General features: G+C 35.0%; 1 protein-coding gene across 1 annotated transcript in view; it reads right to left on the bottom strand.

Moving 5' to 3' along the window:
* LOC138692854 (juvenile hormone esterase-like) overlaps positions 1-16765 on the bottom strand; it is a 64079-nt gene that overhangs the window by 9670 nt on the left and 37644 nt on the right. The window contains exons 5-9 of the mRNA XM_069816142.1: positions 15769-15925; positions 11636-11821; positions 9946-10136; positions 8452-8626; positions 5555-5742 (exon numbers count right to left, since the gene is read on the bottom strand). Of these exons, the coding sequence (XP_069672243.1) occupies positions 5555-5742; positions 8452-8626; positions 9946-10136; positions 11636-11821; positions 15769-15925 (897 nt within the window). The remainder of the gene's footprint in view (positions 1-5554; positions 5743-8451; positions 8627-9945; positions 10137-11635; positions 11822-15768; positions 15926-16765) is intronic.

Below are 16765 nucleotides of genomic sequence, written 5' to 3' on the forward strand. Positions count from 1 at the left end.
GATGAAGCAGCAGCCAAATTGTTAAAAGAAGTAACAACCACGACACCAAGCAGAGGCAAAAGAATTCGTGATTATTGGAGGAAAGAAAAAAAGGAAAGTACTAGACTCACAAATGAAGAAGCTCTTTCATTAATAATAGATTCAAATCTGTCCAGACATCAATATAAAACAATCAGAAAAATGGCAGTCACACATAACCATGATCTCTACCCCAGTTATCAATTCGTTTTAGAAGCTAAAAAAGAAACTTACTCCCAAGGCATACAAGTGAACGAAAATGAATGTCAGGTCAAATTACAGTCTCTGTTACATCATGAGCCTATAGAATCTTGAATATTTCACCTCTAAGTAACACGGAGAAAAACTACATGTTGCACTGTAAATGGGGTTTTGACGGCAGCTCAAGTCTTTCGCAATATAAACAGATATGGCATCAAAAAGAGAAAAGTGATGAAAGTTTACTTCTTACGTTATTGGTTCTTCGGTTGGTTCATACTGAAAGTGGAGATGTTGCATGGAAGAATCCCCGTCCTTCAACTCGATTCTGCAGACCTATTCGCCTTCAGTGGGTACACGAGACAACGGAAATAGCCCAAGCAGAGAGAACATATGTAGAAAATCAGATACAGGACTTGCAGCCATTTACATTAGGTAACATCACAGTTCAGTTTTCACTACTTTTAACTATGATAGACGAGAAAATATGCAATGCATTAGCCAAGTCATCCAGTATGAAGTGCTACATCTGTGATGCAAGAATTTCACAAGTGAATAATCTTGAATTTTTACAACAACAGTCAGAAGATACCTCCAATTTTGTCTTTGGATTATCAATTCTACATGCACATATAAGGTTTTTTGAATGCATACTACATATATCTTACCGGCTTGAATTTAAAAAATGGAAGGCAAATGTACGAGATGGAAGTCGAGAAATTATGAAGAAAAGAAAGAAAACTATCCAAGATGCATTTCGAAATAGATTAGGGCTTATTACAGATACACCGAACCCTGGATATGGGTCCACAAATGATAGGAACACGGCAAGAAGATTCTTCGAAAATACTAAAGAAGCATCTAAAATAACTGGAGTTGATTATGATTTAATTTCACGATTCAGTGTGATTCTTACTGCAATTTCATGTTTTCAAAATATAAGTGAATCGCGATTCAATATATACTACAGAAAGACCTCAGAGCTGTTCGTCAAATTATACCCATGGTATTATATGCCACCAACAGTGCACAAAATTCTTATTCATGGAGCATCTATTGTAAAATCAGCTTTATTACCAATAGGAGAACTATCCGACGAAGCAATGGAATCATTAAACAAAACTGTTCGAAGATTTCGACAAGATCACACCAGAAATACGTCAAGAATTACTAGAGGGATGTCGAACAGCGCCCTCAAACTGTGAAACCATTAATATGTTTCCTCCCGTAGATGAGCTACAACAACAGTCAGACAGGTCGCACTAGCAGTGTTCTGTACGCAGTGTGTTTATCAACTCTGGCGGCTGGTATGGATATGGAACGACGATTCTATAATGAGTGGACAGATAAATATTTATCTTAAAGGACGGAAAGGCACATTGCTTAATATGTAGAAAAGAACTTGGATACAGTAGCCATCATAATATTAAAATACATTTTAATTCTACACGTCATGCTGAAGCTTATGGACCAGAAAAGTTATCCGGTTTCACTCGTGAAGAATTAAAATCAAGATCGAATTCAGAAAACCTTCCATCATCATCGGGTGTTAGTAGAATAAGCTTGATTCGTGCTAGCTACAAAATTTGTGAAATTATTGCAACGGCTTCAAAGCTATTTACTGACGAAGAATTTGTGAAAGGCTGTCTCATAGCTGTTGCAAAAGAGATATGTCCGGAATACGTTAATGATTTTAAATCTATATGTTTGTCTCGTAATATTGTTGCAGAGCGCGTGTCATAAATGGGAGATAACTTGGAGGAACAACTGATAGCAAGAATGAAAACTTTCACTTGTTACTCGCTATAACTCTTGATGAGAGTACCGACCGGAAAGATACGGCGCAGCTAGCTACAGTGTATTCATAAGGAGTGTCGACTCAGATTTCAATGTTCATGGAGATCTTGTAAATGTCACTTCACTAAAGGATTATTATTATTATTATTATTATTATTATTATTATTATTAGTAGTAGTAGTAGTAGTAGTAGTAGTAGTAGTAGTAGTATTAATATTATCATTATCATCATAATTCATCCCCATGTAGGCTACATTCTTTGTTTATCAGAGTTCATCAAGCGCAAATCTAAACTGAGTTCCTAATCAATTGGTAAGATGTATAAAAGTTATCTAAGTACCAGCCGCCGCAGTTTCGCTTTTGTTTACTATCATTCGGCCGAACTGCCTGCTAACTGTGTTCAGCCGTTGCACGGTAAGGGGGGAGTGAAGGCTCTGCAGTTCACAGCTCGAGAGCGTTGTTCGACATCCCTGAATTACTACCAACTCTGACTTATTCCACAGACTGTTTCTTGTATCAGACCTTTAATTTCCAAACTTAGAGAACTCCCCAAGAAGAAGAGAACACAGTTACCACTGCAAGTGCTCCAGTTACTCTCTACACCTGAAGGACTCGGGAGATTCTGATTCTGAAGACGAGTGATGGAGGAGGGGTCCGGTATAGATGTAAGTCGCTAAAGTTCATTATATTATTCATTTTAAACAATTATTTGTTGATTGGGCATGGCATAATGTAGATTGTAAGTAGGGAGATATTTTTCACCATGTTTTTTAATATTCGGACCACTGTGGCGTCGCTGCCACGACTTGATTTCATCCTCGATGCTTAATTTTTGTCGTTTTTACGGTGAATCGCACGTTAACCGGAACGATACTTACACAAATTCACGCTTCAGGAGAGCGACCATTTTCCGTGTCAAAGGGCGAACATGCTTAAATATTTCTGGGTATTTGCACTGCATATTCTAAATGGAGATATTCAATTTCTCGGAACTAAGCATACTATCGGTTCCTGCATCAGAAAAGACAGGAAAAGAGGGAATCTATCTCGTCTATTCATTAGCAGAAGCAATATACTTCGCGACAAACATGACGGCCTTCTTCCTTCGAAGGAAGGCCATAAACACTCGCCCCTCTTAACGTGCGACAGTAAGCTGATCCACATTTGTCTCAAGTTTGAAGTGCATGAAACAAGTTTAATAAATAGTTGAAAGACATGAAACGGGTGAATTGGTAAAATTTCTACTTATTCATATGTAAAATTTAATGGAGATTCAAAATATATAAATTTTAATATAGGATATCATTAAACAAAATAAAGTTTACTCTCACACCCTGTATGTCTGAATTACTTTTTTCGAAGACTGGTATCGTATTATATTGATTTACCTCCAACAACTTTTTGTATAAAACTTTTTTATATAAAATTACAATTTAAGAAGTTATTAGCAATATTTCATACTTATTGTTTACTCTGGGTGAGCCAGGAGGAAAGGTACAGTACATGGTGTGAGGGGTGAGAATATTGGTGATTCTGAACAAAACAGTTTATATGAACAAAACGACATTAGGTTGTAGTAGGATCGATGAAACGTATCCTGGGCGTTGGATCGGTCGCAGTGGAGTAATTTCTTGGCCACCGAGGTCACCCGACTTTACTCCATTGGATTACTGTGTATGGGGTAGGCTTAAGAACGAAGTCAACAAGCGCAAAGTGGAAACAAGGGAGGAACTTCTCGCTCGCATTTTACATGCTTGTGCTCAAGTAAAGGAATGTCCGAATCAGCTCAGATCAGCAACACAGCAGCTGTCTACGAGAGCTGCAAAGTGCATTGAAGTTGACGGTGGACTTTTTGAACATGTTCTGTAAAGAAAAGTACACAATTAAACAGAACATAAGGTAACAATGTTTTAATTTACTATTACCTGCACTTTTCCCTTTCCTCTTTGTTTCCATTAATTTTCTCCGAAACAGTTAAGAACAGGACATATGTTCATGTACATAAACTTTTTTTGTTCAGAATCACCAACATTATCACCCCTCAAACCATGTACCTTTTCTCCTGACTCACCCTGTATGTGATCAGGGTTATAGTATGTTCGCTCAAATGAGAGCTACTTGCACCTACCTTGAGCGGGAGGCGTTAGGCGTTTCAGTCTTGAAGCATGCGGCTGGTTGTTGCTACGCCAGCGCTGTTAACAGACCTAAGTCAGTTCTCCGAGAACAAGTTCATATAGTATTTGGTTTCAGACGAGCCCGAAAGTATATTACAGTTAGCTCAGAAGGAGGCAGAGGACAGTAAATGTGTATTGTGGCTTTTGTGTTCCATATAATATAAATAAAAAAATAAATAGCTCCAATGTCAAATAAACTTCTCAATGCAAGCGTAATAAAACACAAGCTACCCGATATGAGTTTCTGTATCAAAGAAATACTTTACTGGAACTATTACATTCAATGGGGTTTAAATATAAAATTCATGGATCTCAACCAGCAGCAATGGAATCATTACGAATACGGATGTGGCGTTCCTCGTATTTACGGAATATAGAGTATTATCGACAACTGGGTTATGAAGAAGAATACTTAGACGAAACATGGTAAGATACCCATGACGGAGTAAAGTGTCATTGGTCAGATGAGTCAAGTTATTGTGATGACAATTTTTCTTCAGGTAAAGAACAACGAATGGTAATTTTACATGCGAGGGGAAGAAATGGCTTCATTCCAGGAGCATTATTCGTTACCCACCAAAGTATGTGCGATGCCCCGGCTGATTATCGTGGGACTATGAATTCTAAAATCTTTGAAGAATGGTTTGAGGAATATATGCTAAAACGACTGGAAGAACCGTTTGTCATCATTATGGATAATGCCCCATACCATTCCCGTATTATGAATCCTGTACCTACCACTAGATCAACAATAGATGTCATTAAACGTGAAAATAACATCCCTTTTCCCTCGCCAGTCCCAACAACAAAGTTGCATGTGCTACAAGAGATAAAAGTAGCCATTACAGAAAAAAGATGTATGTAATTGACGAACTATCATCGGAATACGGCCATGTTGTACTACGACTGCCCCCCCCCCCACCATTGCCATAGAATTCGTTTGGTGGGAACTGAAGAGAAATGTCCGGTCAGAAAATGGATTGGGAAACAAATATGTTCAAGAAGTACGTGATTTGATAGTAAATATGATGGATGACATTAATAATAAAAAGCATTGGGTAAAGTATATCGAACATGTAAAACAAAAGAAAGTGATTATCGCTCCTTCGAAGCTAGCTTGGAATCTTGTGTAATTGACTCAACGGACTCTGAATACGTGTTCGTGTTTTATTTCTGTATTTACAAGACGCACACGAAGGTTCACTTCAGTCTTCAGAAGGGAGAGATGGCAACGCAGCGTTGTTTACATGGAACCTGTTCGGAGTCGCGTGCCTGCTTGCTCCCTGCGGTGTGTCCAATCGCACGTTCCAAGTGGCTCTCATTTGAGCGGACGTACTATAAAACATAAGGACTTGCTAGTTACTTACGTCGCTTAAAATTGTCTTGTTTTCCATGCTTATCGTTTCAGCTGCACCCATGTACTTTTCCTTCACGATTTGCACGATGTCGTTCAACTGTTCCTCGAAAACGCTGTTGTCCAGCGTCAGTAATTTCGGCAGCAAAACTTTAAAATTTTCGTTGAACTGTTTTAGTAAAATGTTTAGTTTTGTCATAACTGTAAGGAAATCAGATTAAGTAGATACATCAGTCTTCATTTTTAGACTAAGATGGTTATGCTGTCATTGCTGTATAATACGGAGCACAGTCAATAATTTCGTGGACTAGGAGCGTAGTTTCGCTGTGGTTCACAATAACCGATAGATTGCGCCAAGGGATGGCGCCGCGTCAGTTCTCTCTTTCCAGCAAGAGGCAATAGGGATATCCCGAACTATCACCAACAGATAGAGCACGTGTACTTTGAGGGATGCGCTTTGCATGTGCATTTGTTTTTCGGTATATAAACATTGAGGATATACGTAGTGTATTAGTATAGTAAATACTCTTAAAAACTACTAAAAATGGCAAATTTTTGTTATGTTCCTATATGTAAAAACCAGGTAAAGCTTTTTGTCTTCATTCAGGTTCTGAAATATTCTGAACAGACTATATGCTTTAAACCTTAAAAATATAAGTAATTAAATTGCGCCTCGAAAGTGCTAGCTATTAAATAAATGTAATTACTTCAAGTAAGGAATTGTTGACTACAGTTTCATTTTGGAAGAGGAAAAAGAAAAATTAATAAAAACATACGCAACCTCGACAGCGAGATATGTTAGCTTAGATTATATGCGGTAGTTGTAGGAGTCGCTGAAGTTTACGCCTGCAGTAAACTCTCGATAAACTGGGATGTTTATTATCCAGGACGATCCGTAGTGAAACCCATTTAATGAATTATGTTTTTAATGTACTGTACCCTAATTATTAAAACCATGTTTTAACTTCAAATTTTCAAAATCATCCTATATAGTATTCAAAACTGCATGTCCTTAACCTACAAAACGCATGACTAATCGAGATACTACTACGATCATATTATATCATCCTATTGAAAATTGCATTTGATCTTTCTGCAACTACAGAAAAAAATACAAGGAATTCAATCTCTTCCCTATAAAAAAAACACATTGGTAGCTGCATATCCTGTTTTTAGCGTACGGTTCTTAAATACTAATGATTAAAGAGGGCAATATTCAGCTTCGACATAGTTCCTCTTTTTTATTCGCGCACTTCGTTTTCAAAGTTCTCGTTTAGTTTCGTGAACATTCAATTTACTCGTGTCTATATTCTGCATACTGCAGATTTCACTGTCCATTTCGGGGAATCGCTCAATATTATACAGGTTTACATTATTATTTATTGTAAATTGAACTAAATTATGAGGTATATTGAATTATGTTAAATTATACTAGGTTATACAAGGTAATGTAAATATAATTTTGACACGCACAGAAAACCAACAAGCGGGAAAACGTAATCAACTGTAGCATATGACATAATATAGCCCTACAACATGTTGCGCCGCAAGGAACGCTCTTGCCATCTAGCGGTAAAACTTCGCATAAGATATCCCTATTGCTTGCATACAATGTAAGCACATTGAAAGTAAATAATTGTTTCCACAGCGCACAGCCTTCTATCATTGCACATTTTAGCTGTACAAATTTGTCACTTTTAATTATTGCTTCTGTCATTTTTTGTATAATTTCCTAAAAAATTTTAAAATATACATTATAGCGTTTCTCGAATGGAATATTGCACTGAACCATCATTTCACATGAATCTTTAAAAAAATTGCGATTTTTGTACCTTTTTGCTTTCGTCACGTATGGTGCAGCATCCTCTAACACAGGCCTGCACAAGGTTTGCGCTCTCCGAGCCGGCTCACAGCTCATGAGCGGAATGCAGATATTAGCTGCGCTCTGTATAAGGGTGGACTGGAAGAAGGGGTGATCTCGTACAAAATATACACAAAAGGAAGTACTATTACGAGTGCTTATGAAATGAATTCGCGTTTAGTGTTTGCATAACTATCTTGGACTATTATTAATTAATAAAGAAATATTTATTTTACAGAAATAATAGAAATTCTATAGCTACTTAAATGTACAATATCATTTTGTTATATTTTTATTTATCAGTACATCAAAACGAGATTTAATGCTGTTGGCAGCTGAAAGGAACAGTAGCCTACTGATCGTAATGAAACATCAGTTACAGATGTTCGATGTCTGCCTTTATTGAAGTTGATTATAGAAAACAGTTGCTCACAAATATAAATGTTGAGCCAAACATAGCAATCATTTTCACAGCCAGCCTGTGTAGTCGTGGATATTATTGCTAATGTTTAGTCTTGTAAAACTCAACTAGGCTATTAGTATTATTCAAACGATCTTTAGCCCATAGGTCACATTGAAGATCAATAAGTTCGAGCTGTAAATCGTTAAATGTTATGTTCCGTCTTTTAGATTCCTCCATACTGTACTGTAGCAGTAGGTAAGCAACGTGAAACAGTTACTGAGAATAGGCCTACACACTGCATTCCACTAGATAACTGAGTGGTCGTTTCCCTCTCCTCTACCTATAGCAAGTCTGACGTATTTTCCTCTCCGTTTCGGCGAGCGGTAAACACAGCTCCCCGCTCCAAAGGAGCGCACGCGCTCGTTGAGCGCTGTTTGTGCAGGTATGCTCTAACACATTGACGATATTGAATTTCTACTACCAAACTTTCTATTTAAAAAAAGTTCCATCCCAAAACACTACAGAATGCTAAGTTTTAACATTAAAAATGCTATAAAATGCTATATTTGATTTTTAAGTACTAAATTTTTAAATTTAAGTTGCTGAAATTGACTATCTGAAATAAATATCTCGCAATAATACTTACCGGTGCTAATTATAATTCCACCGTTTTCCGTGCCACCTAGCATGAAGGGTACCCGGTTGAACCTACCCTTCCTCAACAAAGTGATTGGATCCTCTGTCACCAAAGGTTCCGGGTTTCTCTCAGTTTTCTTTTCGATTACCGGTCCATAACCGGCCGAAGGAAATAAGAACCATTTCTGTAACATTATGGATAGTAATGAAATTACAGACAAACCAGGAATACTAAACACATTAACGAAATATGTAGAAGAGTTATATGAGACAGGAAATCGTCCAGATAAGTTAGCCATAGAAGACGAAGCAATCGTATCAGAAGACGAAAAAGGATTTTCTATTTTAAGAGAAGAAGTTGAAGTAGCGCTTAGGGAAATGAAGAATGGGAAAGCAACAGGAGTTGATGGAATCCCCATTGAATTAGTGAAATGCTTGGGTGAAGACAAGAAGAAAATTCTATAATTATGCAACGAAATATATGAGAAACGCGAATGATCTGATGATTTTACGGAGACGGTATTTCTGCCAATACCGGAGAAAAATAATGCCAAGAAATGTAAGGAGTTCAGAACTATCAGCCTGTTCTGGCTCTCAGGGAAGATTCTCCTGTGAATTCTGAATAGACGTTTATATTCTGAGAGAGAAGGAAGAAGGAAGTTTGGAAGAAGAGCAGTTTGACTTCAGAAAAGAAAAAAGGTACAAGGAATGAAATTGGACTACTGCGAACAATCGGGGAAAGATATCTAGACAAGGATAAAGAAATGTACATAGTATTTGTGGACCTTGAAAAGACATTTGACAGAGTGGATTGGAACAAACTGATGGACATCCTGAAGAAAATAAGTGTGGATTGGAAAGACAGGAGGCTGTTCAGTAATCTATATTTATGAAACAACGAGTCAAAGACAGGATAGGAGAACAAAGGTCTGAAGAAATTGAATTAGGGACAGGAGTACGAAAAGTATGCCCTTTAACATCTACCCTGTTCAAACATCTACTTGAAGGATTTGGTAAATAACTGTTTTCAGAACATGGGAGGGGTAAAAGTAGGAGGAAGCAAAATAAAGTACATAAGATTTGCTGATGATATGTTAGTAGAAGAGGAAATGATACTAAGGGATATGCTACTGGAGCTAAATGACAGCTACGAGCTGAAGATGAAGGTAAATGCAAACAAGACGAAGACCATCGTTGTCGCAAGAAAAATAAAGAAGGTAAACTTGTGAATTCTAAATGAGGCAGTAGAGTAAGTAAACAGCTTCAAATACTTGGGATGTAGGCCTCCTATAAGCAGTAACATGAGCTGCTGCCATGAAGTCAAAGTAGTGGAAATTTCTTTCAAAATCAATTTTGTTCGCGGATTATTTTTGCGCGTTTTGATTACACATACTCTCTCTCTCTCTCTCTCTCTCTCTCTCTCTCTCTCTCTGTATTAGAATCCACTGAAATATGAAGAAGAATTTATGTACGTAAAGTAAGTGAAACGTGTCTTGTAACTTACAAATAAATTGTAGGTGGACACAGCCAGATCATGGGCGTTAGCTTCTCTGAGGCATTCGACTAGTTTTTTCGTGGAGTCAATAGGACAGTCCACTAGACATGCCTGCTTCTCTGCCTGCTTGAGTGGATCCCGAATCCTTGAGACACTGTCTATCGCCGTACCTTCCAGAGAAATGGCTCGGTGGAACAGACCTGCATACACGGCAAAGAAATAAATACTTTCTCAAAGAAGCGAAAATAATTCTCCTTTTTAATTTCTATTTATATTCAGTACAAGATAAAATCTCATGGTGGTGCAGAAATCGATTTCCTTATAAATTTACGGGAAAATGGCTTTTCCAACATTCCTGAAACTGAAATAGTAATATGCGTTACAAGAGCGGTATGTTGAAGTTTTCATGTTCGAGGAAAAGTTTGAAAAAGCGAAACGTAGTTGAGCTTTTTTAATTTCCGAGAATTAAAAGAAAACATACCGCTCGTGTATCGTACATTATTTTGTGCGAAGATCGTTTATTACATACCTGAAAGAGGAATTTCTAATTAGTTCCAGTGAAATCTCCATCTTGGTTTCTGTTCAATGACGGCAAATTTGCAAAACAAAAATATCTATCTTTAACATTGTTGCTTTAAAATGTTTTCTGTGTTTACTGTACTCCAGCAGGCCGTGATATACGTGTCTTTTTTTCCCCCCAGTCTATAAATGCGAACTTAAAACAAACGGTAAGGTTATGTAATGATTTATTTTTCATTTTAATATTTTAAAATAGGCCTATTATTTGTATAACATATTGCAGTAATAACATCGGCAAGTTTGTTGATTTTTTCACGGCTTCCTTAATGTTACTTGCATCACGAATGCAGTAACTTTAGTGGAGTTGTAGAGTTTACTTAATTTTTGCAAATATTTAAAAACAATAATTAACAGTGCAATTTAAGTGACCCCTATGATCACAATATTGAACTACAACTTGGTGATCATATGCATAACAGATTAGAGAACACAATGAAGCGTTTTACTCAAAAAGGGCATATCCTCTAAAATACCCTTCTTGTACCCAGCCCCAATTAGCCTATTACTAGCCTATATTGAACGTCTCTAAAAATAATATGTTAAAAGCCTAAAGCAGTAACATCAATATGTCACTTAAGCGGTAAGAAGAGGGAAATTGTTATGTGTGTTAGGTTGAGAATACTGAATGTGGAATTTTAGACTTTCCGCGGATTGGTTTTGTGCGGAAACCAAGCAAATACGCACGATCTCGCACAAAACTTGTTTCTGATACGCCGCATAACTTTGTACAGTTGTAGCCCACGCGAGTCAACCCGTAACTTTATTTTCGAAGCAGCATTATATTTCATGTTTTAATTTCTTAAAGATTGCATGCGTCATTAACATTAAATAATTATGACTGACAGAGAAATTCAGCAATGGTTGATTACTCTACCATATAAAATCGGTTTGTTTCATAATTTAGCTCCATATTTTTTAAGAAGAATCGTTCATCATCAGCAACATTTTGCTAAACGCACTAAAATGTTTGTCTCGTCTGTTTGCTCGTTCCTTTATCGTTCGTTCTTTCATTCAATACTAAATTTGTTTTCTTTCGTGTGTCCGCTTCTTTGGTCACTGGAGTTGTTTGTTCACTTGCTTATCAGTTAGTTTACTGATTTACATATTCATTCGGTCATACCTGCCGATAATGGCGACATCATGTGGTAGTGGATTGATCCTCCACCAGAACTTAATCCCAAAAGAGTCACACTGCTCGCGTTGCCTCCGAATGCTACGATATTGTCTTGTATCCAGTGTAGTGCTGCCACCTGGTCCTTAAGGCCGTAATTACCAGGACTCTCGTCGTCACCTGTGCTGAGGTAGCCTGCAGTACAAGCGAACAATTTGTAAAATGTTTGTTACGAAGTTTCTAAGAGTATTATCGAGATTTAATTGATTGTTTATTTACTTATTTATTTATTTATTTATTTATTTATTTATTTATTTATTTATTTATTTATTTATTCACTTGTTCATTTAATCATTTACTCATTTGTTTACTTGTTTGCTACCTTCTTTGTTTCTTTCTTTTGTTTATTTTTTATTTATTTATTTGTTTATATATTTATTCATGTATTTATTCAATTATTCATTTAATCATTTACTCATGTGTTTACTTGTTTGCTTCCTTCTTTGTTTCTTTTTGTTTATTTATTTACATATTTATTTATTTATTTATTCACTTAATCATTTAACCATTTACTCATTTGTTTACTTGTTTACTTCCCTTTTGTTTCTTTTTGTTTTTATTTATTTATTTAATCATTTACTTATTTGCTTACTTGTTTCCTTCTTCTTTATTTATGTATTTATTCACTTATTCATTTAATCATTTACTTATTTTTTTACTCGTTTACTTCCTTCTTTGTTTCTTTTTGTTTATTTACTTATTTATTTATTTATTTATTTATTCACTTAGTCATTCAATCATTTACTCATTTGTTTACTTGTCTCTTTGTTTCTTTTTGTTTGTTTATTTTTATTTATTTATTTGATCATTTACTCATTTCTTTACTTGTTTGCTTCCTCCTTTGTTTATTTATTTATTTATTTATTCAATTATTCATTTAATCATTTGTTTACTTCCTTCGTTTATTTTTATTTATTTATTTATTTATTTATTTATTTATTTATTTATTTATTCATTTAATCATTTACCCATTTGTTTACTTCTTTACTTACCTCTTAGTTTCTTTTATTTACTTCTTTATTTATTTATTTATTTATTTATTTATTTATTTATTTATTTATTTATTTATTCACTTAGTCATTCAATCATTTATTCATTTGTTTACTTGTCTCTTTGTTTCTTTTCGTTTGTTTATTTTTTATTTATTTTTTATTTATTTATTTAACCATTTACTCATTTCTTTACTTGTTTGCTTCCTCCTTTGTTTATTTATTTATTTATTTATTCAATTATTCATTTAATCATTTGTTTACTTCCTTCTTCGTTTATTTTTATTTATTTATTTATTTATTTATTCACTTATTCATTTAATCATTTACCCATTTGTTTACTTCTTTACTTCCCTCTTAGTTTCTTTTATTTACTTATTTATTTATTTATTTATTTATTTATTTATTTATTCACTTATTCATTTAATCATTTACTCATTTGTTTACTTCTTTACTTCCCTCTTAGTTTCTTTTATTTATTTATTTATTTATTTATATTTATTTATTTATTTATTTATTCATTTACTCATTTGTTTACTACCTTTTTTGTTTCTTTTTGTTTGTTTAAAAATGAAACCATTTTGGGTGCTATGAAATTTTAAAATTTCACTACGGCCAAAGCTCCTAAGAATATGCAGTTAAGATGTACTACACTTAAGTAAATGAGCTATTCTCGGCAGGAAAACAAAAGCCTCTACAGTCAATGTTTGTTGATACATTACCTACATGCTAATACAATTATACCAGAACAGAGATAACACTTTCATTTTTGTTTTCCGAAAGAAAAAAAAAGAATTAAAATGGGATTTAAGGAAGGATTATTGGCAAAAAGAAATTTCCTTCATTTTTTTTAAATACCATACAGGTTTCATTTTTGGTACTCACGTGTTTCTTAGCAACCTATTAGAGTTATCAAATTTATACCTTGATTTTACACTTTTTTAGTTATTCAATATTCTTTAAAAAATAGAGGCAAATTTTTCAAAATTATACTCATACAAGTTTCATTCAATCAACCAGAATATTTTATACCGCACTACTAATATATTGGGAAGAGAACTATACATTCATTGCTTTTAATAATCTTAGATTAAAGGAAAAAAAATAATTTGTTTGCCTTAACATTTTTAAATGCTTTTCATTATGTCACATATAGATTTTTTTCTTTTAAATGTTAGAAAAAATGCACGCACAAAATTTTTAAGCATGGTAGGTTGGTTAGGTTAAGTTAGGTTAGGTTAGGTTAGGTTAGGTTAGGTTAGGTTAGGTTAGGTTAGGTTAGGTTAGGTTACGGTGGCTACGGATGGGTTAGGACGACCCTTTGCACGTCGGCTGTAATGAGGCCTATTGTGCACCCCGAAGTGTATGAGATGAATACGGATGAGGGTGTACCATCCCACCGGCCACATATGACCCCTCATCCGCTCACCCAATGGGGGCCTCCTACCCTCCCCCGCCCTAAGTTCACACCGTCAAGGTGACCAAGCAGCACAGGATCCAATCCAACGGCCCTTCCAAGGTGTCAGAACACCCTTGGAAGTGCTCTTAAGGAATGAATTCTGGCAGGGATATGGCGGAAGGCTGGGAATTCAGGAACGGTTGTAGAGAGGATGCTCCCTCCAGTAAGCGGATGAAGACATGCATCTTGACCTGAATGTGGCTATTGAATGAGATGAGAAAGATGAATGATATGATATGAAGATCTAGACTCTTTTTCTACACGAGAAGGGAAGGGAAAATGGACTGTGAGAATGAAAATTCCAACCCGACATTTGCCTAAGTGACTGTGGAAAACCACGGAAAAACCACAGTCAGGTTCGTCAGTCCGGGAATCGAACCACGGACTTCCCCATTGCGAGTCCCATTCGATACGCTTGAGGCACCTCACTCGGTTAAGGTGGTATAGTGAATATAAAAGAAATTTAGCTTCATAGCTACAGAACTGTAGAAGCCTTTGTGATTTGGGTGAAGAGAAATGCAGAAAATATTTTTGCGCAGAAAAATGACTTTAAAGTTGAGACTTCAAGAGCGCGGATCTATAATTATGTCATTAAGAGGGTTTTGAATCGTCTTACGCCTTTGAAACTTTTTAAACATGTCGAATAGGATATTGAGAACCATTTGCAAAAGGAATAAATAAATAAATAAATAAATAAATAAATAAATAAATAAATAAATAAATAAATAAATAAATAAGTAAATAAATAATAAAATAAATAAGTAAATAAATAGATGTGATATGATATAATATGATATGATTTATGATATGATATGATATGATATATATGATATGATATGATATATGATATGATATATGATATGATATGATATGATATGATATGATATGATATGATATGATATGATATGATATGATATGATATGATATGATATGATATGATATGATATGATATGATATGATATGATATGATATGATATGATATGATATGATATGATATGATATGATATGATATGATATGATATGATATGATATGATATGATGTCAACATTTACAACCATGTAATGTGGATCTCACAATTTTTGTATCCGGTGCCACAATTACATTCGTTACAGATATACCTTATGTAGATGCTCTTATACTTGACTTTCGACCCCATTCATATTGATCAGTATTTTCCCTTTAAATCCTAACAACTTAATTTAGATCATTCAAAATTTACACTTTTACGACTCTGTTTTTGATTTTCAGTACACTTATATCGTATACACACTGTTTCAATATTACTTGATCCTAAAACGTACTATACCATTGTCCAATAAGTTCGTTATTATGTCTGTTTCTTGTGTACATTTACTTAATTCCTATTACACTACTCTAGTTCATTCACAATTGACACTTTATCACTCTGTTCTTGATTTTCAGTTCACTTAGACTATATCGAGGATACCCTGTTTCTAATAATACTTGTTACTAAAACATATTACACCATTGTCAATAAAATAAATAAATAAATAAATAAATAAATAAATAAAATCCACTTTTTGTCAAAAATTGTCATATTTTCTTTATAGGCGTCACATAATCTATAAATCGGGCCTTAGTTATAATTTGGAAAGAACTCTTTTAAGTCTTACCAAAAACACCTGCCCGAAAGTTCAAGAACACCATTATGACGTCCTTGTCCACGAGGTAATGGGGACCGAACATACCGATGTGCACGTCGCCAGCAATGTAGGCACCGGCATAGAACCACACAATAACGCTGAGCAGTTTGCCGTTCGGAGGTTTCAGCTGAAAACAACTTAAAATAAGTCTGTGCTTTTGGAATTAAACTTATATAGACAAATCCGAAATAATCCAGCAGGAATTATTATACGGAACAGTTTTAACAATATAATATAATATCGTCTCAGTGAAACATACAGCAGAGTCCGTATAGGTCAGTTTCTATCTGATGTTTTTCCAATTCACTGCGGGCTAAAGCAGGGAGATGCACTATCACCTTTACTTTTTAACTTCGCTTTAGAATATGCCATTAGGAAAGTTCAGGATAACAGGCAGGGTTTGGAATTGAACGGGTTACATCAGCTTCTTGTCTATGCGGATGACGTGAATATGTTAGGAGAAAATATACAAACGATTAGGGAAAACACGGAAATTTTACTTGAAGCAAGTAGAGCGATCGGTTTGGAAGTAAATCCCGAAAAGACAAAGTATATGATTATGTCTCGTGACCAGAATATTGTACGAAATGGAAATATAAAAATTGGAGATTTATCCTTCGAAGAGGTGGAAAAATTCAAATATCTTGGAGCAACAGTAACAAATATAAATGACACTCGGGAGGAAATTAAACGCAGAATAAATATGGGAAATGCGTGTTATTATTCGGTTGAGAAGCTTTTATCATCCAGTCTGCTGTCAAAAAATCTGAAAGTTAGAATTTATAAAACAGTTATATTACCGGTTGTTCTGTATGGTTGTGAAACTTGGACTCTCACTCTGAGAGAGGAACATAGGTTAAGGGTGTTTGAGAATAAGGTGCTTAGGAAAATATTTGGGGCTAAGCGGGATGAATTTACAGAAGAATGGAGAAAGTTACACAACGCAGAACTGCACGCATTGTATTCT

This window comes from Periplaneta americana, chromosome 2 (assembly GCF_040183065.1).
Source record: "Periplaneta americana isolate PAMFEO1 chromosome 2, P.americana_PAMFEO1_priV1, whole genome shotgun sequence".
NCBI classification, from domain to species: domain Eukaryota; kingdom Metazoa; phylum Arthropoda; class Insecta; order Blattodea; family Blattidae; genus Periplaneta; species Periplaneta americana.